The sequence below is a fragment of the Acinonyx jubatus genome, chromosome D1 (assembly GCF_027475565.1).
Source record: "Acinonyx jubatus isolate Ajub_Pintada_27869175 chromosome D1, VMU_Ajub_asm_v1.0, whole genome shotgun sequence".
In the NCBI taxonomy this organism is placed as follows: Eukaryota; Metazoa; Chordata; class Mammalia; order Carnivora; family Felidae; genus Acinonyx; species Acinonyx jubatus.
In genome coordinates this window covers 65,066,490-65,094,163 of record NC_069390.1, presented here as the reverse complement: position 1 = coordinate 65,094,163, position 27,674 = coordinate 65,066,490, and the positions used below count along the sequence as shown (strand labels likewise).

At 39.5% G+C, this 27,674-nt stretch overlaps 1 protein-coding gene across 20 annotated transcripts in view; it reads left to right on the top strand.

Moving 5' to 3' along the window:
• The window catches only part of DLG2 (discs large MAGUK scaffold protein 2), a 2,057,646-nt gene that overhangs the window by 1,904,978 nt on the left and 124,994 nt on the right, over nt 1–27,674 (top strand). For all 20 annotated transcript variants that reach the window (XM_053202597.1, XM_027039894.2, XM_053202582.1 and 17 more), the window contains one exon: nt 7,797–7,911. In XM_053202597.1, coding sequence (XP_053058572.1) covers nt 7,797–7,911 — 115 coding nt within the window. The remainder of the gene's footprint in view (nt 1–7,796; nt 7,912–27,674) is intronic.

Genomic DNA, 27,674 nt, shown 5'->3' with positions numbered 1-27,674 from the left:
AGATATCCCATTACCATATGGAAAGTACTTGATACCACTCACAAGGGGCAGATATTTAAATGGAAAATGCTCTTTTTTCTATTCACAGCAAGAAACCAGAAAATTAAAGGCAGCAAAGCACCAGCCTGTGAGCCCCTTGAGGCAAAGGTCTTTCCAGTGAATTTGGTGTCCCTAGCAATTAGCATTGTGCCTGGCATGTAATAAACCCTGAAGAAATGTTTGCTGAATAAATGAAAGAAGGATGTTTCCCCCAAAGAAATGGAAGCTTTTATAATTGCTCAAAGTACCTCATCCCTTGAGCAGTGATTAGATGTCGTGCTAAAAATTGATGTAAACTATTCTTCTTGCATCCTTCCCATACACCCTTTCTGGACCCTGGTGACAAAGAGGGTCATGTCCAGGTAAACAATATTGTGACCCCAGTAGACTATACACCATTGACGTTTGCCCCAGCCCATTGGAAGGTGCCCCAAAGCTTGAAATTCCTTAGCTTATGAACCACTAAGAGCTTCTAACTCAGGTTTGTCTATTAAAAGCATCACTTCTTAGGCATGCAGTAGGTGGCCTCTTCAAACTACTTTCCCTGTGGCGAGGAAATCGTAACTCAGCGGGAAAGCAGCCTGTGTCGCTTAGATATGCAGAACCCCACTTACAGCCAATGATTTCACCAGTTGTTGTTAAAGCTGTGCAATGTCCATAATGAGCAAGTAGGAATAGGATGCTACTGTCCTCAGTGCCAGTAAGGACTGCATATGCCTTTATTCTGACGGGAGCCACCATGGTAATAACAGCAACAACTATTTTATATTTGCAAAGTGCTTCATGTCAGATCTCATTTTGATTCTCAAGACCACTTTTTGAGAAGAATATCACAATTTTGCAGATGAACAAACTGAGGTTCAGAAACTACCCAAGGTCCCATGGGTAGCAAGTGACAGGCTTAAGATTTAAACCTGGCCTCCTAACCCAGAGTTCTTAACTCCCCTACCCTCTGCTCACTGCTTCCTCTGATAACACAACTGTGAGTCAGCAGCATGAGGTTATAACTGCAGAGGAGGGCCCTCCTCACCAATTCACTTGGAGAAGGATATGCCCAGCACTTCATGCTATAGTCTAACCCACTGAGCTCATCGTTTCCATCTCTATGACACAGGCTAGCCATCTGAGCCTTGCAAATGTGAACAGCTGGGCAGCTTTAATCAGTTCGGATTAATCCTACTGCATTAAACAACACAAGCCCCCTCACAGAGGCAATGCCTCCTTTCCAGTGTCAATGATAGAGTGGATTTGCATTCTGGGTCTCCTCATTCACTCTTGACAAATTGCAGAAGAAGACAGTGTATAACAGAGCCTCTTCTCCTGTGTAGTTATCTGGTGTTCACACCCTTGCCTTTCTCCATCCAAGTGTCCATCAGTAGTTCAAACTCAAGAAACTGATAATAGGCAGAGTGAGGCTATAACAAGGGGGCTCTAGGAGTAGACACAGGTTTCCTTTCTACTTGTTATAGAGGGGGGTTATGACTTTTGCAAGCAATGAACAAGAATAGGTGTTGAATTACATGTGAAAATTAACAGGGGGGATTACTAGTCATTACCAAGAGCCAACCCTTGAAGTCCATCTGCTCTCTTGTAACCTTCCCAACACATGTTGAAGTAGAAACAATTCTTGTTCCCATTCTACTCATGAGGAAATTGAGCCCAGAAAGGTTAATAACTTTCACAGTGGTACACCACTAGTAAGTGGCAGAGCCAGGATTCTGACCCTGTCTGTATAACCACATTTTGTACCATGTTTACTGTTATCACCCATCATGTCCAACCAAGTGAAAGCAAGGGACACAGTCCCAGTGTGAATGTGTCTAGTCAGGAACAAGTGGATTTAGATGCCCACCAAAGGGGATTTTTTTTTCATTGGTTCATCATACGTAATGGAGAGAAAGAACTAACTGGAAGTAATGTTTCTTGAAACTCCTCTAAAACATTTGCCTCGAAGTTGGTTTTCAGTGGTTTGCTTCTTGTTACACACACACACACACACACACACACACACAAACCCAAGAAGCACAAAATAGATAACTCGTTGATGCGCCTGGATGGCTCAGTCATTTAAGTGCCTGACTCTTGGCATTCAGGTCATGATCTCACATCACAGTTTGTGGGATCGAGCCCCACCTCAGGCTCTGTGCTGACAGCTCAGAGGCTGGAGTCTGCTTCGGATTCTGTGTCTCCCTCTCTAACCCTCTTCTGCTCATGCTTTCTCTCTCTCTCTCTCTCTCTCTCTCTCTCTCTCTCTCTGTCTCTCTCTCTCTCTCGTTCACTCACACACACACACACACACACACACACACACACTCACACACCACACAAATAAATACAAAAACATTAAAAATAATTAAAAAAAAAAACTACATGCCAAACATCTGGCACAGTCCTGAGTCTAGGAAAGAAGGAATAATAGGCCCTGAGGTTTGGGGATGAGACATGGGTGAAGCATCCCCACCCTCTAAGGCATTTGTACTGCAATAAAGAAGTTCAGCATGCACATAATCAGTACAGTACATAAGAAGAAGGAGAGCAAGATGTCAAGTGAGAGAAGTAGAGAAATGAGGATGCCTTAGGTTCTAAAGGAGAATTATGGTGTTATAATAGATGTTACGATACAATGGAAACAAATTGGACTCACAGAGATGCAAGGTTGACTCAGTTACTTTGGCGAAGTTAGTTTACCTCCCTGAACTTGTTGCCTCATCTCTAAAACGGTATACCTACCTCAGAGCTTTGTTGGGAGAAATAATAGAATATTTGCATTCTGCAGCACAGATGCTAGCCCATTGCAGGTGCTCAGGAAACATGAATTCCCCTTTAGATGATATAAAGATTAAGATTAAACGGTGTGGTAGTGTTAGATTTCTGTTTTGTTGAAAAGTGAGATTTTCAGTACTATTATAAAACATAGAGTTTACGTACCTGCTTTCTTGTTTATTTCTAGAGCACTTCTAACCATAAGCTCACTCATCTTTGAGAAGCTGGAGACATCGCTCCTCTTCTATGTCTGTCTGTCTCTCACACACACATACATATTTATAAATCCAGATCTGATTGCTTCTGCTCTAGTGAGATTACTTGCATTTACATTTTCTTTTTTTTTATTTTTTTAATGTTTTTAATTTTTTTTTGTTTTTATTTATTTTTGGTGGGAGAGAGAGAGAGAGAGAGACAGAGCATGAGGGGGGTCTGTGGGGGGGGGGAGAGAGAACGAGACACAGAATCTGAAGCAGGCTCCAGGCTCTCAGTTGTCAGCACAGAGCCCGACATGGGGCTCGAACTCATGAACCGTGAGATCATGACCTGAGTTCAAGTCGGACGCTTAACCAACTGAGCCACTCAGGAGCCCCTTTTTTTAATGTTTATTTATTTACTGAGAGAGAGAACGTGCAAGCAGGAGAGGGGCAGAGAGGAGGGAGAGAGAATCCCAACCAGGCTCCACACTGTCAGTGCAGAGCCTGATGCAGGGCACAAACCGCGAGATCATGATCTGAGCCAAAATCAAAAGTCAGACACTTAGGGGCTCCTGGGTGGCTCAATAGGTTAAGCGGCCGACTTCGGCTCAGGTCATGATCTTGCGATCAGTGAGTTCGAGCCCCGCGTCGGGCTATGTGCTGAGAGCTCAGAGCCTGGAGCCTGTTTCAGATTCTGTGTCTCCCTCTCTCTGACCCTCCCCTGTTCATGCTCTGTCTCTCTCTGTCTCAAAAACAAATAAAACATTAAAAAAAAAAAAGAGTCAGACACTTAACCAACTGAGCCACCCAGGCGCCACAAGTTTTATTTTCTAAAAAGGAGAGAAAAGGGGCACCTGGCTGGCCAAGTTGTTGGAGTATACAACTCTTGATCTCAGGGTCATGAATGAGTTCAAGCCTCACATTGGGTGTGGAACCTACTTGAAAAAATGATAATAAAATGAAAATAGAAAGGCGCGAAGAGATGGGTAAGCACTTTGGAACATAGGATTTGTGATTAACACAACTGTCAAAGTGAAAAAGTTGGGGGCAGGATGTATTCCAATTAAGACAAATTCAATATAGTACAGCACAGCACTTTCCCATCCACAGCAGGGAGTACAAACACTATAGAATATGGTGTAAAACAAACATTTCAAAAGCAAGGCAGAAAACATTTGGGGGATCTAATGAGCCATACAATAAGGAGAACACAGTTTACTATGAAAGCAAGTAGCCTGTTGTGACATATAAAGTGTGGCAGCCAGAAGAGACTTCCAAAGTGCTGATCAGATATAGGTTAAGTATCAGGGAGGTATTTCCAACATGTGACATGCCTGAGATGGGAAGAGCACAGAGATTCCTGGACAACGAAAACATTAGTGGGATTTGGGAGTGGCAGTAATTAGCCAGAAATAAAGCCTTGAAATTAGATAGACTATTTAGCCTTGAAAAAAGAAGTCCCACAGGAGAAGCATGTTGTCTTTCTTCATTAAAAAACCTTAAAATTGAAAAGAGGCAATTTCAGTACCTGTAGGCATTCTATAACTGAACTCATTTAATGATTCTGCTCACGTCCTCATTCATGGTTCACTCAGAAAATGTTTATTGAACCCCTGTTATTAAATACCTCATGCATACTGGACACCGTGTTAGGAACAGGGAACTCCACGGGGAGTGAGTTGTGGCTTCTGTTCTAAGAGAGCTGAGTCTAATGGGGAAGATGGGCAACTGCATAAATAACTGCAAATTGGTGTGGTAAGTACAAGAAAGTAGCAACGTGGCCAAATGGGGTCAGGGACTGGCACTCAATTAAGATGCTTAAGTGGGGGAGCAGAGGTGGGATTTTAGGATTTTATCACAGGAGTGAAGTCATAAAAGTTGTGGGGAGGGAGTCCTGGGAGCAGATGGGGGATTTAGTGGTTCTTGGGGGCGATGCCTGATATTTACAAACTGGTGGTGTGGAGCATGATCAGAGGACACTAAAAAATCCTGCTTGGTGTCCCAGGCCACATTACATTCTTCTCTGAGAAATGCTAATGCGGGCTATCTGACGTCTGTGCAAAGCTTTGACCAGTACTTGCACTACAGTGCTCTATTAACCTGCCATAAATGTGCTCACGTTAGACTGAGATCCTGTTTATAACAGCAAAAAGCTGGATGGGCCTAACTATCTTATGATGTAGCAACTGTTAAATAAATTACAATCTTAATCATGTGATGCAATTAGGTGTATTAAGAAATATATTTAGGGGTGCCTGGGTGGCTCAGTGGATTAGGCGTCCAGGTCATGATCTCACGGTTCATGAGATCCGTCCCCACATCGGGCTCCGCGCTGACAGTATGGAGCTTGCTTGGGATTTTCTCTCTCCCTCTCTCTCTCTGCCCCTCCCCCGCACTTTCTCCCTCTCCCTCACTTTCTCTCTCAAAATAAATAAATAAAAATAAACTTTAAAAATATATGTATATTTATGTATTTGGGAGAAGCCAGGAAAAGATCCGAGTTAACACAGTTAAAAAGGGAGAAAAAGGCATTAGCATAATATATATTTATGATCTCATATGTATGTGGGGATATGTGTGTGTATATATTGAAATAAGCTGATAAATGCCTGTGCAAGTCCAGGACATAATACGTATCTCCAGAATAAGCTGTAGTGAAGGACAGCAGTGAGAGGGAAAAAAGAAGGTGGGGAGGGAAGAAGAGCCAGATGTCCTCTCAGTTTTTATTGTTTTTCTATATACTCCAAATTTTTACAACATTCATGAACTTCATTTTTCGATTTAAGGAAGAAATAATGCCCACGAAGTACTAAGCACAGCATCTGCCATGTGATGGCAATAAATACTAATCAACTCTTACAATGGCAAGAAAACGTGACTCACCCCAAATGATTTCAGTCTGCATACAGTGTCATAGCAACGGTTATAAATGCATGTTTTCTCTCTCTGTCAAAAAGGAATGAAATAAATATCATAAATTATGATCAATAAATTTTAGGTTAAGTATGGGTTCTGCTTATTTAATCATTTAGGATTTAATCATTTAAAGCTAAGTTTTGAAGAGGAAGCCTTCCAAATCTAGATAACACAAGACTTTGCTTAAGCACCAGAAATTTCCGGTCAACTTTTATGGTTTTATCTTTGGAGTACTAAACTTTAAAAATATTTAACATTCAAAGGTCATTATCCAGTTATCTATTTATCATTGGAAACCAAGGTCAAGTCTTTTCTTTTGTGAAATCCCACCCCATAATAACCAATAGTCAGTAAATTGAATTTAAATTTAATTTTGTGGAACTTTTATTATAAAGAATTTGAAACACTGTAAGTAGATCATCTTTTACTATGTTCATTTAGTCATTCTTGTTTTTATGAAAAGTTATGAACAAATTAAATTGAAAATCAAATTGTTTTTTGAAATGTACTAAGGAAATACTTTATGATGAATTTCTTTCTAATTAAAAGAACCATTTATAATTTGAACTAGCGTTTTCACATTTATCTCATGAGTAAATTGGCCTTTTCACCTACTGGATTTCACTAAAGCAAGATACTGTGTGCCAAGGAGATAATAGAACAAATTGTGATCAGGAATATCAAAACTTCAAAAGCTTTTACTTTTTACATGCTGATTGTGTTAATAAGTATCTTAAAACCTATTTGTGCTATCTTTATTTTTATTGGACTGACATATGGGAAAAATATTTTTCGTACGAAGAAATAGTATGATATGTAACTATATTTTCTTGACTTTTTTTAGACCCATATGTTCGAAAGTTTCTAAAATAACTTTAAAACAAGACTGTCCTCTACCCCGATTTCTAATGTCAGCCTCCTAGAAACTGACTTAACTATATTATGTATCTTAGAATTGATGAAGTTTGATATATGGACTTTTTCTATTAAGATTATAGGGCAAAATTGAGGTATGCCCCAAATGATCAGTTTCTAGCAACCTATAGCAGAAAAAAACTTAGTCAAATTAAAAGGCAATTTTTTACACAACTCATCACCAAACACTTGATTCTCTGGTCTATTAAGCTGAAAGTGAACTGTAGACTCAACCTCCCTTCCCAATAACATTGATAATTCCTTGAATCCTTGTTTTATTTGTGGATCTTGTTTTTTTGTTTGTTTGGTTTGGGTTTTGGTGGGGGGGGGTGCCCTCTTTTTTAAAGTAAAGTTTTTATTTTAAGATAATTATTGAGTTACATGCAATTGTAAGAAATAATACAGGAAGATCCATACACCTTTTACTCATAGTTTTGCCCAATGGCAACATTTTGCAAAACTATAGCACATTATCATACACAGGACATTGACAATGATGTAATCCATCAATCTAATTCTGCTTTTCCCAGTTTTATTTGTACTCATTCATGTGAATATATGTGAGTGTAGTTAGTTGTATGTCATTGTTTCACATGTGCAGTTACCTGTATCCATTACCACAGTCAAGACAGCACATTTCATCACCACAAGAATGCCCTGTGTTGCCCATTTATAACTGCACATACCTCCTCCCCCAGGACTTTTCACATGTTGGGAATTTGATGGCAGTATGTTTTCTAGTTACATTTTGGGAAGTCATTGATTTATCCTTTTATTCTTGTAAATGTCTGCAAATAAATAATACTAAACAAGTGATCCCTCTGTATTCACTGCTTTGAGTTGTGCATCTCCCTGATGCTTGGCAAAGGAACCAATATCAGGGGCAAGTAGCTGCCTTGGCTGTGCACCATATCTACTTTTCTGAAGGCACAGGACCAAATCTACCATCTTTGTTTCCATTCCCAGATTACGCTCGATTTGAGGCCAAAATCCATGACCTACGAGAGCAGATGATGAACCACAGCATGAGTTCTGGGTCCGGGTCCCTGCGAACCAATCAGAAACGCTCCCTCTATGTCAGGTAGGCAACGGAGCATTTCTTACTGTGATCTGCACTTTGAGAGCAATCCAGCTTGGGGAGATAAAGACAACACCTTGTAGGAACGGAACACATGTTCTTATTAACCCATGCTCATCAATACACCACTGTGAGACCTTAAGTTTAACCACTTTGAAGAAATTTTTGAAATGTTATTATGTCAAATTAGTTAAAAGCCTTGCTTTTAACATGTTATTCTTTGAGAATGTTACAGTCTACGGTCAAATTCTTAGCACAGGTTGCAGTAAGAATAATGAGAAGAAACATTTTCATTCCTGATAATCTTAATCTTAAATTGAATATATGGACCAAAGCCTTGGACATTTTCTTACCATCTGTATAGGAAGAAAAATTCTTGTATCACCTTTTGACCAGCTTGATATATATTGTATGAACTTTGGTGTATTGATTGGAAATCAAAAGCACTCTATTAAAGAGTTATATGCTTCTTCCAACAAGTTTCGGTGGAAAGATTTTCTTCCGTGGTATCTTGTGAGTAGTCGTTTCTCAGCTACAAAAGTTGTTCCATGCCCTGACAAAACTCATTAATTTACCAGATAAAAAATGACTAATTGAACTTGAAATGCCTTCCAGTCTTTCATCGCTGTAGTTAATTCTTGAGAAAGATCCACCATCACTGAACTATCACATGTACTTCTTCTTAGTGCAGGCCCCCTATGTTCCTTCCAAAACATACTTCATTAGTGCTGACTGTTCTTTTGAAAATAATGTTAAGTACTAACAACCAAAGGGGGGAAGTGTTATCTAATAAATTGTTAGAATGAATCTATGTGCCCATCTTCACTGCATTCTCCTCACCCTACTCAGCCCCACAATCTGGTCTGACTCCCATCCAAGGTCATATCCTCCTCACCTGAAATTTCACTGTCTTTTCCTAGCATGAAGTGTGTATTATGGATACTAAATTATGTACGTGAATTGACTTGTTCTCTTGATTCCATTTTGGCTATGAAGTTATCTTTTAAGTATATCAGGTAGGCACTGCAGGGCCAAGAAAGGAGCAGGATTCCAAAAGGTGGCAGGTTCTCAATGGCCTTGATTTGCTGGCCACTGGGACAAGCGTAAAGTCCCTCCTCATTCCAGGGAGTTCCAATACTTCAGAAGCCCTGAGATTTAAAATAAAAACATGATGAAACAAAACACAGGCAGTTAATGTTCCAAATTTGACTAACTGAATTTCACAAGATTATGTGAAGTGTAATCTGCGACAGGAACTATTAAGAATCACCCTGGAACATGTCTTGTAGTAAAGTCACAGATGTGCTGGAAAGTGACTTTCTTTTTTCCTTATTTGCTTCATATTGCTGGTCCTTATAATACAAAATATTTTTAAATCTTGAAATGTTTTAGTCTTGGGTAGCATGTTGGGAAAAGCCAATTGAGTTAATAGGATAGAAATAAATCAGTTAATGCAAATGAAATGGTTATATAGAATCACACTGGAAGGAAAAATTACCATATTATTGGTACCTTGTTAAAAAATAGAATGCATAAAAATGTTAATGTACCAGAAGAACTTTGCTGAAAATATATTGGTAATAGTTTAGTCTTTTGAATTGTGGAGGATTAGGAAAATTAAATGAAGTGATATAGTGATATAATATAAAACTAATAGACCTATTTGAAATAGTATTAATCAGACCCAAACTTTTATGCTCTAAAATGATAAATAAAAGTATGGCATACAAAAGAGATGAAGACTTAAGGTAATAAGGAATGTTATCTTGTTAACATTCTAATAGGTGGAAGTCGTATTGAAAGGAGGAACCTCTCTTAAAAGACGCTCAAAAATAGCTGACACTTCATGGGAAATTCTCCAAATGATCTCTCTACTATACAAATATGGTTTTTGGTTTCCAAAGGTATAATTATTAATACTTATTCAGTACTAAGAGGGCTGACCTTAGCATCTGAATGACTCTTGGAGGCATAAAATTGGAAGAGATAGGGGCCATAGAGTAAAATCAGAAGGAATGAACTTACAAGACCCCCCTGGCCTTGTTCTCATGTGATGTGATAAAACTGACACCCCCACCCCAATAACGGCAACAAAAAGGCAACCAAATGGAATGAACTAGCAAAACTTAAAAGGAATTCTTACTAAAAATGATCCAGCAACTTTGTACCTTTGTACCTTTTTTTTTTTTGAGGGGGGGGGTGGGTTGCACCAAATTTGGCTATGGGATTTTCATAGCGATGCTTGCTTGAATAGGGCCAGTGCCAGTTGGTTGTACTTATTTTAGAAAGTCAACTAGTTGCTCTCTCAAAATACATTAGTAGCAGGATTTCTCTAATTATATAAATACCAGAAGATGAGCATGTCTCTTTAATCTGAGAATGACAGCTTGGAATATTATTCTGCTTAGCTTTAAGTAAGTCTAGGGCTGGAAGGAATCTTAGTTATCATCAGGTCCACTGTTTAATTTGCAGAAGAGGAAACTGAGGCCCCAGAAGGGAAGAGATCTGCCACAGCTCTTTAGCAGCATAGTTGGATCTTCTACCTCCCTTCTCACTCCACCTCCCAGGGGCCTAGCTTCTCTGGTATCAGTTGTCGAATGCACTTGAGGTATGATTCCTGAACTGCTTCTGGCAACACAGCACCAGACTCTTAGATTAAGGAATAGGTTAGCCGAGAGGTGAAACTCCAACATAAACCTCTTTGGAGTTTTTACACAGGAGAAATGGCGCTACAGAACATACGGGATTTCTTTAGTTTTATCGGTATTTTTCCATGAGGCCAAAACCTAAACCAGAAAGCTAGCAGCCTTTGTTCTGTAATAAACAATTTAGCTGACTCGTAGGATATTTGTCTGCACCACAAAACCACCCTTCCCCTTGGAAGTCACCTCCTCTTCCCTATATACACAGACACATACACACACACACACACACTCACACACTCACACTACCAAACCTAGCCCAGCCATGGGTGTGTCTGAGAGGCTGCGTCTTCTCAGGATAGTGCACAAGCTGGCCTCATTCCCTTACTGGAAATAATCCTCCCAGGTGATAGCAATTTGTTTGCCTGAAAGTGTCGAAAGGAGGGTGGGGGAACTAGCACATCTGAGCCAGGCTGTGTTTTAAACTTGAGCCAAACCTCTCTATTTTCCAATCTACTTGTAATTATTTTCCTTCTTTGAATCTTTTGTGTAAGGTGCCTGAAGTGCTTCGGTAGTGCTGTACAAATGGAGTTGATTGCTGCTTATGATAACGCTGTAAATGTTCTATGTGAATGATTTGGATATATTTGATTTACTGGGCTATTTGTATTGTGCATTTCCTGCATTGTGAAACATATAGCTGTAGAACCTTAAAAGTAAATAAAATGTAAAAAAAATCGAATAAAATATGCTTCAAAATGCTCCACAAGTACATTATGACTTCTTCAGATGAGATGCACTTGGGCTCCTGAGCCACTGGAATCCAGATTTTGTTGCATGTGTTTCACAGGTCTCCCTGTGGGCAGATTTAGCTCTCCCTGCCTCTAAAATATGCGCCCTCTTTCTTACCTACCATGGATGCTGGTGAAAGCATCCATGACAGAGAACAAGGTTTTTCTACTGCTACAGGGACCTGTATATCCAGGGACTAACAGGGACCTTTATATCCAGATGCTACTAAGCAAGGTCAGAGATGTAGGGGATTAAAATCACATAAAAGTGCAAATAGCTAAGGAAAGATCCTTTCTTTTAATAAACAAGAGCAACAGCACCCAGCACTTGGAGAACAGGAAGAGAAGGAAAGAAAAGCAGCTAAGTCCACCAATGGGGAGTAAAAAGTCACAGGAGAGATGTAAAAGAGAAGCCTAACCCACATTCATTTGTTTATCAAAGGTATCGATTTTGAGCGTTCAGGTGAATAACCTCTCTGTGGTGAATTTGGGTTTAAAAGTCAGTTGCTATGATTTATTTATGCATTCAAGCTTTTTTTGAGAATATATTTTGTGCCAGGACTTATAATGGACACTGAGGACTCAGCAGTAAAAGTCATGTTTCCTCTCCACAAGAATCTCTCATCTAGTGGGAGAATTAGATGAGAGGAAGATCATCAGGGTGCAGCATGGTGTGAAAAATTCGTCCTCGAAAGGCCTGGAACCTTTATTGTTTCCTAATCCACAGATATCTGAATTGATTCTTAAAAGATCTTATTTGAGTTAACTTACAAATCTTCAAGTCTTTTTACTCGAAGTAAGAAAAACATTCTTCATCATGACCCAGTAAATACAAACACACATGAAGCTGAAAAACATTTTTTTATTATATTGTACTTTTTATGTAAAGTGTACTTTGTTATTTTCCATTCTATTTGTCTCCCTTTTTTAAGAAAAAAGGAAGGTCACAACTCATTAACTTGGTGTAATAACTCACTAATGGGTTATGATGTACAGTTTGCAAATGAAGTAAACAAGAAGGAGCACTCCAGGCAGAGGACACTGCACAGGCAGGAGAGCACGTCTTCACTGCATGACCTTTAGCAACTCTCTGGGACCCCCGGACCCTTGGTGTTCCAGCCATTTTGGATGGATGAGGAGTTGGAAGTGAAGGAAAACATTTATCGAGCACCTCCTGCGGGTCAACCATCGCGCTAGTAATGTTCCACATATATTATGCCAACATGTAGTAGAGTCAAGGAATGTTTCCTGCATTTTACAGATGAGAAAACTGAGGCTCAAATAAGTTGAATAATTGCCCCAAGATCACAGAGCAAGATTGGATGTAAGCATAAACATTCAGGTCCTGTGTGTGAGGCAGTATAGAGCAGTGTTTAAGGACACAGTTGCTGGATTCTTCCAGAAAAACAAAATTTGAAACTTCGTTCTGCCACTTACCACCTCAGTGATTTTGGACAAGTCAGTCTTTGTGGGCTTGGTTTCTTTATCTGCTTGAAATGAGGATAATAATAGGATACTATGAAGAGGTTGTAAGGACTAAATAAAATAGTGAATTTAAATACCTCTCATATGGGAAATTAATTGGTGGTATTTATCATTTATTATAAAGACAACCTTTCCCCTGTAGGACAGAGAGATGGTAGAATTGGTCCTGAACAAACTACTGTTTTCTCAGCAAAGGGATGAGACACCCTTGTCCCTTTGCTTTTCTTCAGCAAGGAAAGGACAGACTTCCTGGCGCCATTTTACATTTTCAAACGTCTAGACCCCATGAAGGATGAATGGGAGGACCAGGATTGTAGGCTCCAGAATGCCCAGCTCTGTCAACTCACCAGACATCTCTCACACCCCGTTAAGAGTCTACCTAGAAGCAGAATCCAAAATATTCAACTGGAGCCACAGATAAGAAGTATCACTATGCTTACAACTGGCCCCTCTACTTCTTCACAGATTGTCATCGGTGTCCCTAACCCCATGATTCTTCAACTTCTCTTCTGCATTCTTCACCCCTTCCAAGCCCTCTGCTCAACTTCTGCTGCTTCCTAAGACAGCTTTTGCTTCAAAGGCTATAATATGACAAATACTCTTAGGTCTGCCTCCTGCCCCATTGTTGTTGTTGTTTTCAGTTTATTTATTTTTTTATTTAAATCCAAATTAGTTAACATATTGTGTAATAATGATTTCAGGAATAGAATGTAAGGATTCATCACTTACTTATAACACCCAGTGCTCATCCCAACAAGTGCTCTCCTTAATGCCCATTGCCCATTTAGCCCATCCCTCCACCCAATACCCCACCAGCAACCCTCAGTTTGCTCTCTGTATTTAAGAGTCTCTTGTGGTTTGTCTCCCTCTCTATTTTTATCCTATTTTTGCTTCCCTTCCCCTATGTTCATCTGTTTTGTTTCTTAAATTCCACATATGAGTGAAATCGTATGGTATTTGTCTTTCTCTCACTGACTTATTCTGCTTAGCATAATACACTCTAGGTCCAACCACATTATTGCAAATGGCAAGATTTCATTGTTTTTTATCCCTCCTGCCCCATTGTTTAACGTAAGGCGTTCATACATTGATTCATCGGTGCATTGATTCTTACATTCAATAAACACAGTTTACATACTTACCTACAGTGTACCAGTCTATGATGGATGTTAAGGTTACAGAGATGAATAAGAACACACACCTCCTTCCCTCAGGATTCTTGTAGTCCATATCTGTAGGCAATTCAAATGTGCACAGATCATTACTTCCAAACACCTCATGTGTTATCTCCCTTGCGCTTATAATCTTCTTTAAATCTTTACAGCATGCCTATAAAGGCTTCCTACAGTGAAGTCTGCCCAGAAGACCACTGGTATTTAAAACTCATCTGTTAAAATACGATTTACTCTAATCTTTATTGAGTTTCTCATGGTAAAGGTCCTTGAAATGGAAATACCACTCAATACTGGATGTGCAAATTCCAGTTACTGTCTTCATTTTATTATACCCTTAGTGCCTTATGCCACAAGGCTTGGCATAAAGAAGTTTCCTTAGTAAATATTTGTTGAATGAATTAATCCCTAGACTCTCTTTCCTATACAGATGTGAAAGAAAAAAATTAGAATCTAAGTCAAGATCTTTGAACAACCAGTCCTACGGAAGTTCAGTACCAGCTGGGCTGCCACCAAGTAAATGGAGTCTGGTCATGTCCTGAGAACATAGGCATTACATACCAGTACTGGGATTTCCAGGAAACCTCTGGCACTAAAGGGCCTTTCAAGCTGCTTCATTTGCCTGCTGAATTCTGTGACTGCCTTTAAATTGGGGGCTAATTCAATAATAGATTTAGACAAGCACATACACCCAATACCTTCTTAGTGAGAGGACAAGGTAGGAACAGAGCCCAGGGTGAACCTCATCCTGTGTCTCATTCTCAACATCCTTAAGTTTTCCTGTTGGAAGTTGTATCAAGGGCAGTCTTAAGAAAACAAATCCCGGGGCGCCTGGGTGGCGCAGTCAGTTAAGCGTCCGACTTCAGCCAGGTCACGATTTCGCGGTCCGTGAGTTTGAGCCCCGCATCAGGCTCTGGGCCGATGGCTCAGAGCCTGGAGCCTGTTTCCGATTCTGTGTCTCCCTCTCTCTCTGCCCCTCCCCCGTTCATGCTCTGTCTCTCTCTGTCCCAAAAATAAATAAAAACGTTGAAAAAAAATTTTTTTTTTAAAAAGAAAACAAATCCCATTCAGGATTCTTTATCCTGATGCGTTTTTTATGCTGGGGGAAGGATGTTCTCACCTGATTGGTTTTGTTGGGAGGAGAAAGCTATATCATCATATAAGTAAGGGACTCTGGTCTTTGTTTTTTTCTTAAAATGGTAGCATGCCCTTCAACCCCACTTCCAGCCCCCCTTACTGCTGGTCAGTACTCTGTCAGGGGACTGCACTCCAGGGCAAAGCTGCTTCTAACTTCACCTGGCTATGGATTTCTCAAGGCTATTTAAGGCCAAGCCATGAAATCTGTGGATTTTACTATAAGTTGAATTTTTCTCTTTTTTCCCTCCGAACTTGGACCCAGCATGCTCTCCACAGCTATCCCCAGAGGACATATTATAATCATCTGCATGTACCCCTTGCCCATTACTAGCACAAGGCTGGCTGACAGTGGCATTTTTATCACTTCTCACTCATTCACTCATATATTCTTATTTAGCAAAATTATCATTTATTCATTTGGAAATATGATACATTGTAGCATGAAAAGAAATTCAAGACTGCTTGGATTCAGATTTCTTATCTATATTAAAATCTTACTGGAAAAGATATGGCCAATTATCTGAAACAGTTTAATAGGATGAAGCAGAAAGTGTGGAGAAAGTCTAGACTTGGGAAACCAGAAGAGATCTGGAGAGGGTATTGCAGTGTCTGGGTGGCCTGCATGTACCACTGGGGGCCAGAGCTTATGTGCCTGCATTTCACTCCTGATTTCACTTAAGCCCTACAACAGTGCTATGCCAGATATGATTACTATCACCATTGCACAGAAGAGTAACAGTGTAGAAGGCCAAAGTGGCTTAAAAAACCACTTACGCAATATGCTCTGTGACCAAGCCATATTCTTTACCCAGGTATATCTCTCACTGAAGCCCATGCTTTTTGGACTTCCATACAGTAAAGATGAACTTGACCCTATAGGGGTACAGGTTAAATTCAGATTGATTGACCTTCTGTTTGGTTTATACCTTATACTGACTTCTTCCAGATGGACCTGGTTTCTGGTCCAGACTTCAAAGTTTATCAGTTGCTAAAATGAAATTTTCATTTATAAAATGCACAAACACCTAGTCCACAGGCTTGTTGGTAGGATTAAGTTAAATCAAGTCTATAAAAGAGCCTGCTATATGGGACTGGTAGGTAAAGTGGAGGTCCTATAACCCCTTTAAGTGCTTAGAGCCTGCCTCCTAAGCTGGTGCCTCCTTTGAAGCAGAATAGAATCTGATGTTCCATTTATACTTTGAGACTCATTAGCATTATGCTCACTCTTTCAGGCATTTGCATTTTTAATTGCATCCTTAATTGTAGAATAAAAGGCTTTGTCTTCAGATAGCTAATTTTATGCCAGAAATAGAAAGGAGGAGGAGTCACTGGGGATCTGGGGGAGTTTTCTCCTTCCCTTGAGATCACAGCCTGGCCCTGAATTTTTAAAAGATTTTTCATTTTTAGATTTCTATAGAAAGAAGGACAAAGGTACATGGGCAGCCCCTCCACTGCCCATTACGTTTTTCCCCTACCTCTATGCTAAGATATGGAATCCAGGTATCATTTTTATTAATGGTACACCCTAATTCATTCACTCACCCACTCATTCATTCATCCAGAAAATCTGTTTTTGAGCCATAACCATCCACCCCATACTGTACTGTGCTCTGGGGATAAAAAGATTAATAGGGCATCTTTCCTGTCCTTAAGGTGTTCAAGGGTCGTGCTAACAAATTAGATTTTGCTCCCTGCCCCCTCATCTCTAGATGAGGTACCTATCTTTTTAACCCAAAATTGCTACCTCCTACAACAATCCAGACAGCTTTAGGTACAAAAGAGAACAGAACACTAAAAGGTGGGACGCAGAATGCTCACAGGAGAGACAGGTGACAAGTAAGGGCATGGGAAAAGAATTGAGGGAAACTTACCCCAAATCATGAGGTTAGATTTGCAGCAAAGGAATAGACTCAGCTATTTGTTCTTCAATCTCAGTGCCTAATACATTATAGGAATTCTTTAAATACTTATTGAATAAACTTTTTGAGTGGCAATTAAAGATGGTGGTTAACAGAACAAGGTATTGGGAAAACAATCAACGACTCATAGCTGGTTGAATGAGCACCTGCTCCTCTTTGTTACTTGGAACAATGTAAACTTCTCTCTTCTAACATTCATGCTCTCTTCTCTTCCTGCCTGTTGACCCCCCTGTCTCCTCCACTGGACTGGATGGGAGCACCTCTCAGGTGGAGATTTTCTTGGTTACAGCACAGTCTGGCATATGGTAACTGCTGACTCAATCCAATGAATGAATTATGCATGTCACAAGATTGGTGAGAGTTTAACTTTAATTAAAATTTTACTTGATTACTTTGTGGCTTGCAAATGGCTCCTTGCCTGACAAAGGTCTTCAGCCTTCTTGAGCATATGAATAAGCAGCCCTGTTAAGTAGTGATAATCATCTCAGACTACGTTGGGTCTTTTTTAAAACATTTAGCCAAACAAATGCTATATTTAATATAGGTTAGGCTTCAAATTCATTTTCCTGTTTATTATAAATCAATAATAACAGTAACAATAACAAACATGGAAAGATGCTTTTAAAATTCTCAATCACAATCATAATAAATAACAAACTATAATTGCATCATATTGTGAGCCAAGCAGTTTGATAAACACCTTATGTGGATTATTTAATTGTCAGAAAAACCCTATAAAATCAATGCTATCTTTATCCCCATTAAGAAAAGAGATGCTAGGTTTAAAGCTTACCCATAAGAGGTCAAACTGGGACTAGAATGTGTGTTGTCTTGTGCCCCTACCTACATCAGCATGTGACTTTATTGAAAGGCCTTCATATGTTTGATTTGATTTGATTTGATTTGATATGATTTGATTTGATTGCATACACTATGTCTGTTAAGTAGGTATTGTTTCCCAGTGGTTTTCAGCTAAGGAATCTGAGGCTCAGAATATTAAGCTATCTACTCTTTTTTCCAAGTGTAATATAGTACCAGGCCTTTGCCTCATCCATTCTCTTTAAAGATGTGTAAACACACAACTCACATGGACCTTTTTCTAGTGTTTGCCTTGTGTTTCATTTACTGCCATGTCACCCTGCACTTGATTTTTATAGAACTACGCAGGTATTATTAAATGTTGAGTGGGCAGTTGAATAACCTAGTCACCTTAGATCCTGTACACTAGTGTGAGCGTGTGGATTTGTGATTAAGTTGAGTAGGTCCACACTGAGGTGTGGCCATCACAACTGTGTGAACAAGGTCTCTGCCCCTCTTGTGCCAAGACAAATTCTGCAGCCTGCATAGCACATCAAGGAACACAACTGCAGTACCTATCAGGCATCATGGCCCACACGTGAGAGGTGGGAACATACATACAGCCTGACACCCACTACCAACTACACGCTTTGCAGGGCCCACTGCAAAATGAAAATGTGCAGCTTGTTCTGAAATTAAGAATATCAAGGTGGTAAGAACAGAGCATGATCCTAAGTGCAGCACCCTGTGCTGCGGCCCAGTCCCCCCACCTATGAAGCCAGTCCTGCTGACACCTGGTTCAGGACATTGCGCTCAAAACTGAAAGCATGTGTGTTTTTCTTAGTCTAGTGCAGTAAGTGGAAGAAATGTGAAGTCAGCATCAAGAACATTTTCAAGAATTCAAGTTTTGTCTCTTATCTGAAAAAGTGCTTTATCTAAATTATCTGAATGCCTGATTTTATGATGTGTGGAAACACTATGTGCCAGCCCTCTTAATGCCTGAGAAACTTTAAGTTCCCACTTGCTCTGAGCTTTCAACAGCCTACTTTGAGTCATCTCTCTCCCATGAAGTAAATCTTTCAAAAGCTAAGTAGTGTCATTATTTCACATTTATTTAGCACCAGTGGTGCGTTTTAGTCTTCCCGTTCTGCAAGTTTCTGCCCCCTTCCTTTGTTCCTCAGGTCCAAATTTTTAAGAAAATGTACAAAAGTCTCTCAGAGGATTCTGGAAATTACTGGAGCTGTAGGTGTCGGTATCATTTCCAGGTGTCATTTTCTAAACACAAAGGCTGTAACACATAGATTTCCCTGACCAACAACATTAAAATAATAATAAAAACTTTAAAAAATCAGGGGCACCTGGGTGGCTCAGTCGGTTAAGCTTCCGACTTCAACTCGGGTCACGATCTCATCTTCTGTGAGTTCGAGCCCCATGTTGGGCTCTGTGCTAACAGCCTGGAGCCTGATTCAGATTCTGTGTCTCCCTCTCTCTGCCCCTCTCCCACTCACTCCGCCTCTCAAAAATGAATAAATGTTTAAAAAAAATTTTTTTTGAAATCAGGGACATGACATGGGACTGACAACTTGATTTCACCAAGTAAGAATTTTAGTGGCACCTGGGTGTCTAAGTTGGTTAAACATCCAATTCTTCGTTTTGGTTCAGGTCATGATCTCCTGGTTTCATGAGTTTGAGCCCTGTGTCTGACTCTGCACTGATAGTCCAGAACCTGCTTGCGATTCTCTCTCTCCCCCTCTCTCTCTGTCCCTCCCCCACTCATGCTGTCTCTGTTTCCCTCAAAATAAATACATAAACTTTAAAAAATAATTTTAAAAGCCATAAACACATACAAACTGTAATATATATTTTTAGTTTATTGCTCTTTATTATTGCCATCTGCTTATATGAGAAAGAACATTTTAATACCCAAAGAAAAATAAGAACATAATCAGAGCATCAGGAAAAGTATACCAAGTTTTAAAATTTATAGTTTTAAAACCTCACTAGATGAATCTCCATATTTCCTCTCTCTATATGAATCCTACCTCATAGCTGAAAAACTTAGGGCAAACGTCATGGCTACATTGTTTAATTCTTAATCCTGGATCTTTTGGTTCTAAATGATTCTAAAATGCTTGGGGTGCATTTTTGACCTTTGGATTGTTTTTTTTTTGTTTTTTGTTTTTTTGAGAAAGAATACCATCTTTTAAATTTTCTTTTTCCTCATTTATTTTCTTTATCTTCCATATAATTTTCTCAATAAGTAGGAAGCCCGAACCCATGCTTTTTGATAAACTGATGTTTTTTAGTGATGCTTATGAAAAGGTAAGAAGGAAGTTTCCATCATCAAATTATTTTTCATTATTTTTTAAATTATACTTTTATTTATTTACATTTATGTCATTCTTTCTTCATTTTAAAAAATAGACTCTTTAAAAAAGTATCATTGTAATTATAGCATCTTCCATTATGTTTTAAAACATTTTTATGCTGTATCATTTCAGGCCAGATTGCTTGCTTCATGTGCCATCCCACTTCAGTTCTCCTAAAAACACAGATTTGGCCTTTCAGATGCAGGACCCTACACTTCTGTTTTGTTTTTGTTTTTGTTTTTTGTTTGTTTTTTTGTTTTGTTTTGTTTTTTAACCTGATTGAAGGGGTAAAATACCGAGAAAATGTGACGGTAACTGAAATGAACTTTGCGATAATCAGGATATTTGGTAGCACTAGTGACCTCTACGATAAAAATATAAATTGTCATATAAATTAACTTTGTAGTTTTAACTCTCCAGACAAAGCTCACAAATCAGTTCCAGTGGCTTCTGCACTGTTTCATCTTCCTCTTTCTATTAAGGAGAGCTCTGAATGAGTCATCAGGAAGGTGTCTCTATGTTTCTGGCTTCTGTGAAGCCAGGTCAGTGAGGAGTTTCTGCACTTTCTGAAAGGCTTTTGTTGAACAAACCCCACTGTTGGTTCTTTATAAGATGATGACATTTTTCTTTTTTCCTAAAACTCCCTGTTCCTGCCCCTTCCCTCTTAAATGGATGTCCCACACTACTCCCACCTGCACAACACTCTACAATCTTCCTATGAGTCCTTGATTATATAATGGTTCAGGTATGCTGAGGACAAGGAGATGGTGATGAGAATTTAAATCTAATGATATCTGTGAGGGAATGTCATTATTAACCCCATTTTACAGTGAATGAAACCGAGGTTAGATAATTTGTTACTGCCAAAGTTACACAGCAAAGATGAAGGGGAAGAAATTCTCTGTTCTTAATGCCCAGGGTTTCTAGAAATACCGCATTTTTTTGGATATACTTGACTTCATATATGCTCCCTCATTCATATTGGTACTTGTAATTGTTATAGAAAGTCCTCTAAGTTTTACTTTAGAAAATATAATCATTTAATGTATAATGCATCTCCTTCAATAATAAGCAAGTACCTTAGAAATATTTGCTGAGTTGATCCTTAACATGGAGTTATGATGGCTCAACTTTGAACCATAGGGTCACACCCTTCATCTAGCAAGCATTCACAGAAAAGAGGCATGAGTTTTCCTGCTGCAGGCTGCTGTGTACAGAATGGGAGGATTGCAAGTCCCCTTGACTAACTTATAGCAAGTATGGTATGGTGGAAAGGACATGAATTTAAGGTTTTCTTTTTTTTCTTTTTTTTAAGTTTATTTATTTTGAGAGAGAGAGAGAGAGAGTGGAAGTAGGGAAGAGACACACACACAGAGAGAGAGAGAGAGAGGGAGAATCCCAAGCAGTTCCAACACTGTCAGTGCAAAGCCTGAGATCACGACCTGAGCCAAAATCAAGAGTTGGAAGCTTAACCAACTGAGATAATTAGGTGCCCAGAATTTAAGTTTTTCTTAGGTAACTATTAACTACAGGAAATTATTAGATGCTGGCAGGGGTAAAAAGTGGTTGAGATATGCCCTTAAGGATGCAGCTAAAGTGAGTTGGAAAAAACAGATGAAAATAATAATATTATTATTCTGAACCCAGGCTCTGCTCCAGGATCTGAGAACATGTGGGGGATAAAAAATGGAATTAAAAAGGCTAAATATGCAAGGTTCCCAAAGAAAAGCTGTATTTTGGGGGAGGTCATCTTTAGCAGTGTATTTCCTCTCTGAAGGAAGTTAATTATGCACTGTTATCATAGAATGAAACACTAACTCCTCTAGAATACCAGCTCACTCAGCCATTCCTTCATGAATTCACAGCATAATGGAGAAGGCAAAAAGCCAAGGTACTTAGATTTGAATCCTGGCTCTGCCACTTATTGCTTGTGTCTTGACTTTGGCAATTCACTTCTTCTCCCCCTGAGACTCAGATTCTTCTATAAAATGAGGATAATAAGTATACAACTCAAAAAGTTTTATAAAGAATAATGTTTAGGGGTACCTGAGTGGCTCCATTGTTTAAGGGTCTGACTCTTGATTTCGGCTCAGGTCATGATCTCACACTCAAGAGACTGAGCCCCAAATCAGGCTCCATGCACAGAAGAGATTAAGATTCTCTCTCTCCCCATCCCTCTCTCTCCCTATCTCTGTTTTCCCCTCTGCCCCTCCCCCATTCACACTCTCTCAAAAAAAAATGTTTAAAAATACTGATTTTAACGGTACGTGCATCCCAATGTTTATAGCAGCATTATAAACAATAGCCAAATTTGGGAAAGAACCCAAATGTCCATTGACTGATGAATGCATAAAGAAGATATGGTATATATATGCAATGGAATATTACTCAACCGTCAAAAAGAATGAAATCTTGTCATTTGCAATGACATGGATGGAGCTGGAATGTATTATGCTAAATGAAAAGTCAGAGAAAGACAAACATCGTATGATTTCAGTCATGTGTGGAATTAGAGAAACAAATGAACATAAGGGAAGGGGGGCAGAAAAGAGAGGGAGGCAAACCATAAGAGCCTCTTAACTATAGAGAACAAACTGCTGGAGGGAATGTAGGCAGGGGATGAGGCTAAACGGGTAATGGGCATTGAGGAGGGCACTTGTTGTGATGAGCACTGGGTGTTATATGTAAGTGATGAATCATTAAATTCTACTCCTGAAACCAATATTACTGTATGTTAACTAACTAGAATTTGAATAAAAACTAAAAACAAATATCCAGATTTATACACTAATTTATTATAATAATTAACAAAGGAGTGTGTTAAAGATTAAAAGTTGAAAATGAAAAAAAAAGTCAATCAAATCCTTAGTCAAAGTAGGGAGGATAAATACTTAAATACCTACTAGAAGGTGGTAACTGCCATGATAGATAAATGGACTCTGAAATAAAGAGATGAGACCCATTGTCTTCCTCTTGCAGGATTATCTGACTACTTTCATATCTTTTGTGTTCAGTAATAGCTAAGCAACAGATTTATTATGAAAGCTACTTTAGCCAAATTTTGTTACCTTTCAAACCCTTTCATTTTAAATTAACCCCCAAACACTGTATTACCCCCATCCTCTTTATTTTTATAATAGCTTCTATATTGATTTTCATTTGTCTATTGGCATGTCTTATAGAATGGTTAATTAAATACTTGTGTAGGGTTAACTACAAAAAAAAAAAAAAAAGAATAATGTTTATAACTCAACCCAGCATTTTACAAAAAATCTTCCAGAGATTAGAAAAGGGAAAACACTTCCTAACTTTTTCAATGTTAACATCACCTTGACACCAAAACACAACATGGTCACTATAAGAAAGGAAATTTATAGTCCAATCTCTCTCATAAACATACAATCAAAAGTACAAAATAAAGTATTAACACAGTGAATCTAGTGATCCATAGGAAGGATAATACAAGCACAGAATGCACTAAACTTCTGTTCATCAAAAGACACCATGAATAGGATAAAAGTGTAAGAGCATAGGAAAAGATTTGTAATACAGAGTTCTGGAAAAGGAATTATAATCAGAATATCTAAAGAACTGTCACAATATATTAGGCAAAAGATAGAAACCACACTTTTTAAATGGTCACAAGACTTGTAAAGATATTTCATGAAAGAGGAGGTACATCAGTGTCAATTCCCATATGAAATGGTATTTATTTCATTAGTCATCAGGTAAAGTAAAATATTAATGCCACTGTTCACCCACCAGAATGGCTAAAATTAAAATGATTGTTCATTCCAAGTGTTGGAAAGCATGCAGAGACTTTCATGGGCTGCTCATGAGAGATAAATTGGTATGACCACATTGGTATACTGTCAGCATTTACTGTCATTAAACATATTATACCCTATGATTCATTCTTAAGTATATACACAGTAGAAATATTTACATAAGTTCAACAAAAATCCATACAAGAATATTTATAGCTGCATTGTTTGTAATAATCTAATCCTGGAAATAACCCAAATGTCTACCAACAATAGAATAGGTTAAAAAGTTGTGGCATATTTACTTAAGAAAATATTGTACAGCAATAAAAATGAACAGTTTCTGGGGCACCTGGGTGGCTCAGCCAGTTAAGCATCTGACTTCAGTCAGGTCATGATCTCATGGTTGGTGCGTTTGAGCCCCACATCGGGCTCTGTGTGGACAGCTCAGAGCCTGGAGCCTACTTCAAATTCTGTATCTCCCTCTCTGTCTGCCCCTCCCCCACTCATTCTCTGTCTTGTCTTCATTAAGACAAGAGGGATTTCTAAGCATAGGGAGTCCAGCCAGTGTGGGTCATGTTGCCAGCCTCTCTCACTGTAACTGGTCCACATGGGCTGGAGAGAACTCCAGGGAAGAGCCAAGAAGAATCTCTAAATTAGGTGTTACTAACTGCCTCTCTTTGCTTCATCTCAGTGTCTCTGAACCTTGACTGCATGCTAAAATCACCTGGGTAGCTATAACGAAAAAACTTGTTTTCCTCTATGCTGCTCACTGCATACTTCACTTCTGACACCACACGTGTGGGTTTTTTCCCCCACACTGACCAATTCTCCAACGCCAGCTGGGCGTCCTAGAATTTAACTCCATTCTGACACTCTCTACCTGGGGATAGCATCAGATCCCACAAGTAAAAGTTTCAGCCTCCTACTTGAGGTCATCTGTGCTTCTGGCTGACTGGCTATGAATCAGAGGTCTCTGCAATCCCCTCCTCACACTTAATAATTTCTTAGAGCAGCTCATAGGACTCAGGAAAACAATTTACTTAGTAGATTGCTAGCTTATTATAAAAGTAAAACTCAGGAACAGTCAGATGGAAAAGATACATGGGGCAAGATCTAGGGGAAGAGGCACAGAGCTTCTATGTCATCTCCAGGAGGGCCACCCTCTCCACATCTCTGTGTTTTTGGCAATCCAGAAGCTCCCTGAACTATGTCCTAACTCTGTCTTTTAGGGGTTTTATTGAGGCTTCATTAGTGAGTCATGATTGACTAAATCATTGGCCACTGGTGATTAAATCAACCTCCAGTCCCTCTTTCTCCTTCAGAAGTCGGGACTGGGGCTGTACTGCCCCAGCCCTCTGATCACATGGGCTTGCAAGCAGGCCCCATCCTCAGGCTTTCCACAAGTCAGCTCATTAACAGAAACTGACCTGTGGTTGAAAAGAGTTTGTTAATAACAAAAGACAGTTTTATAGCTCTCATCACTTAGGACATTTCAAGGGTTTTAGGAGCTCTGTGCCTGGTATGGCACAAAGACCAAATCTTACAGTAAATTATAGTGTCACAAGTGCTCTTAAAACCCTGATGCCCAGGTCCCAGCCCAAACATATTGAGTCAGAATCTCCTGAGAATGTGTTCAAAGCATCAATATTTTTTAAAGCTCCTCTACCGATACCAGTGTGTAACAACATTAAGAACCACTATTTATCTTTTCTTTTTGCCTCTTTTGTTTTTAGCTTTACTTATTTCCTTATCACCTGAGAAAAATTGTTTAAAAAGTCTTGGCTTTCTGGCACAGAAGTCTAATGCAAATCTGCAGCTAATGGTAAGGTCAGTTCCTGGGACATCTTTCAATTTTGATCACATTCAGACTCAGAATTGGGAAACTAGCCATGAACCTGATGCTATAACTTGCTAACACTTAGCAAACATTCAATTTCCTCGTTTAAGACTAAATAACTTTGGAAAGAAGACTGCAAAGATTGGAGCGATCTCTGGAGAATCAGAAAGCTCTAACATTCATATTTTGATTTCCAGTGACTAAGAAATGAGCTGATTGGAAGTTCTTAAATTACATGAGGTCTCATTGAAAGTGTTCAGAGAGTACAGCTGAGGTCCAAAAAACCAGGTTTGAATGATGTACCTGGGTGTGTGCATGCGTGCGTGTGCTTGCAATAAACTCAGGTACAGGTTTGCAATAAACTCAGATACAACTAACGTTATCTCATCTCATTTCTGATTCTTACTTCTCCCCCTCCCCACTCTGTAGTGCACTGTCCCTGCTCCCTTTCCAGCCCCTCCCCACAGTTTAACCTTGGCCTCTCCCTGTACTCTCTCCTTTACCCACACTACACCCCACTTTAGGGCTTAGCCTCTCCCAAGCCTCAGCAATCGGTTGGCATGGAAACATTAGATGAGCCTGCCTGGTGGGAGAGAGATTCTGTTTCCAAGTGAAAATGGAAAAGATTCAAGTGTGATTCACTTCCAGCCATTTTAACTCTTGAGTTCATCCATCTATTTAAAACCTATCCATGGCTGCAGATCACCTACTTGGTACAGGAGATTATCTTGATCCAGACTCTGCCTTGCATCTCTGCTTCCCTCTGCAGCTTCAGCTACGGGCCCTGGGCCGCAGCCACACAGAGCACCCTGCTCTTTCATTTCTCTCTGCCTTTGCACTGGTCCCTTTCTTTGCATTCTAAGTGGTTTCCCAAGGTCTTTCAGGCATCAGTTCTTCCTAGGAGGTTTCTTGGCCCACACCTGTGACGCTTCCTATCCTAGCACTTCAGTTGTAGTGACTATACGAAACTCCAAACTTAGGTGACTGTTTCCTCCCTAGACCGTGAATGCATTAAAGGAGAAGCATGCCCATGCTCGAAGTCTGTATGTTTCTTACACTCCTAGGGTGGAGTCTTGGCTCCATCACTTACTTATTAGATCGGAGATCTTGCACAATTCACTTACCCATTGTAAGCGTCAATTTTCTCATACCTAAGATAGAATGATGCAGGGCGCCTGGGTGGCTCAGTCGGTTAAGCATCTGACTTTGGCTCAGGTCATGATCTCACAGTCCATGAGTTTGAGCCCCGCGTCGGGTTCTGTGCTGACAGCTCGGAAGCCTGGAGCCTGCTTCAGATTCTATATTTCCCTCTCTCTGACCCTCCCCTGTTCATGCTCTTTCTCTGTCTCAAAAATAAATAAACATTAAAAAAAATTTTAAATAGAATGATGCTCCTGCTTATCATATGCTGGGTATGTGTTAAGCACTTTATCTTCTTTAATCCCCACACTAATTCAGTGAGAGATAAGGCAATATTGTTGATCCCCTTTTACAGTGAGGAAATTAAGACTCAGGAGTTGAGAAACTGGCCCTGAATCACATAGCTTCTACACGGTGGAGCCAACATTCAAGCCCAGGTCTGAATCTGTATTATTCTGCTCTAGTGCCTGTGTGTCTTTACATAAAGCACCTAGCCCTGTGCCTGCCTGGGGTTGGGAGGGGATAGGTGGACATATGGATACATCAATGATAAATTGCCCAAGAAAAAGCAATCCTGTTCTCTCTTTGGGGATCCAAATGGAAAATTAAATCCTCTCCTGTGCCTTTAAGTCTAAAGTGCATAGTTTCTCCAAGATTGTGGCTAAAGTCAAGAATATAAAGGCATCTATCACCTTTGTTTATACTTGTG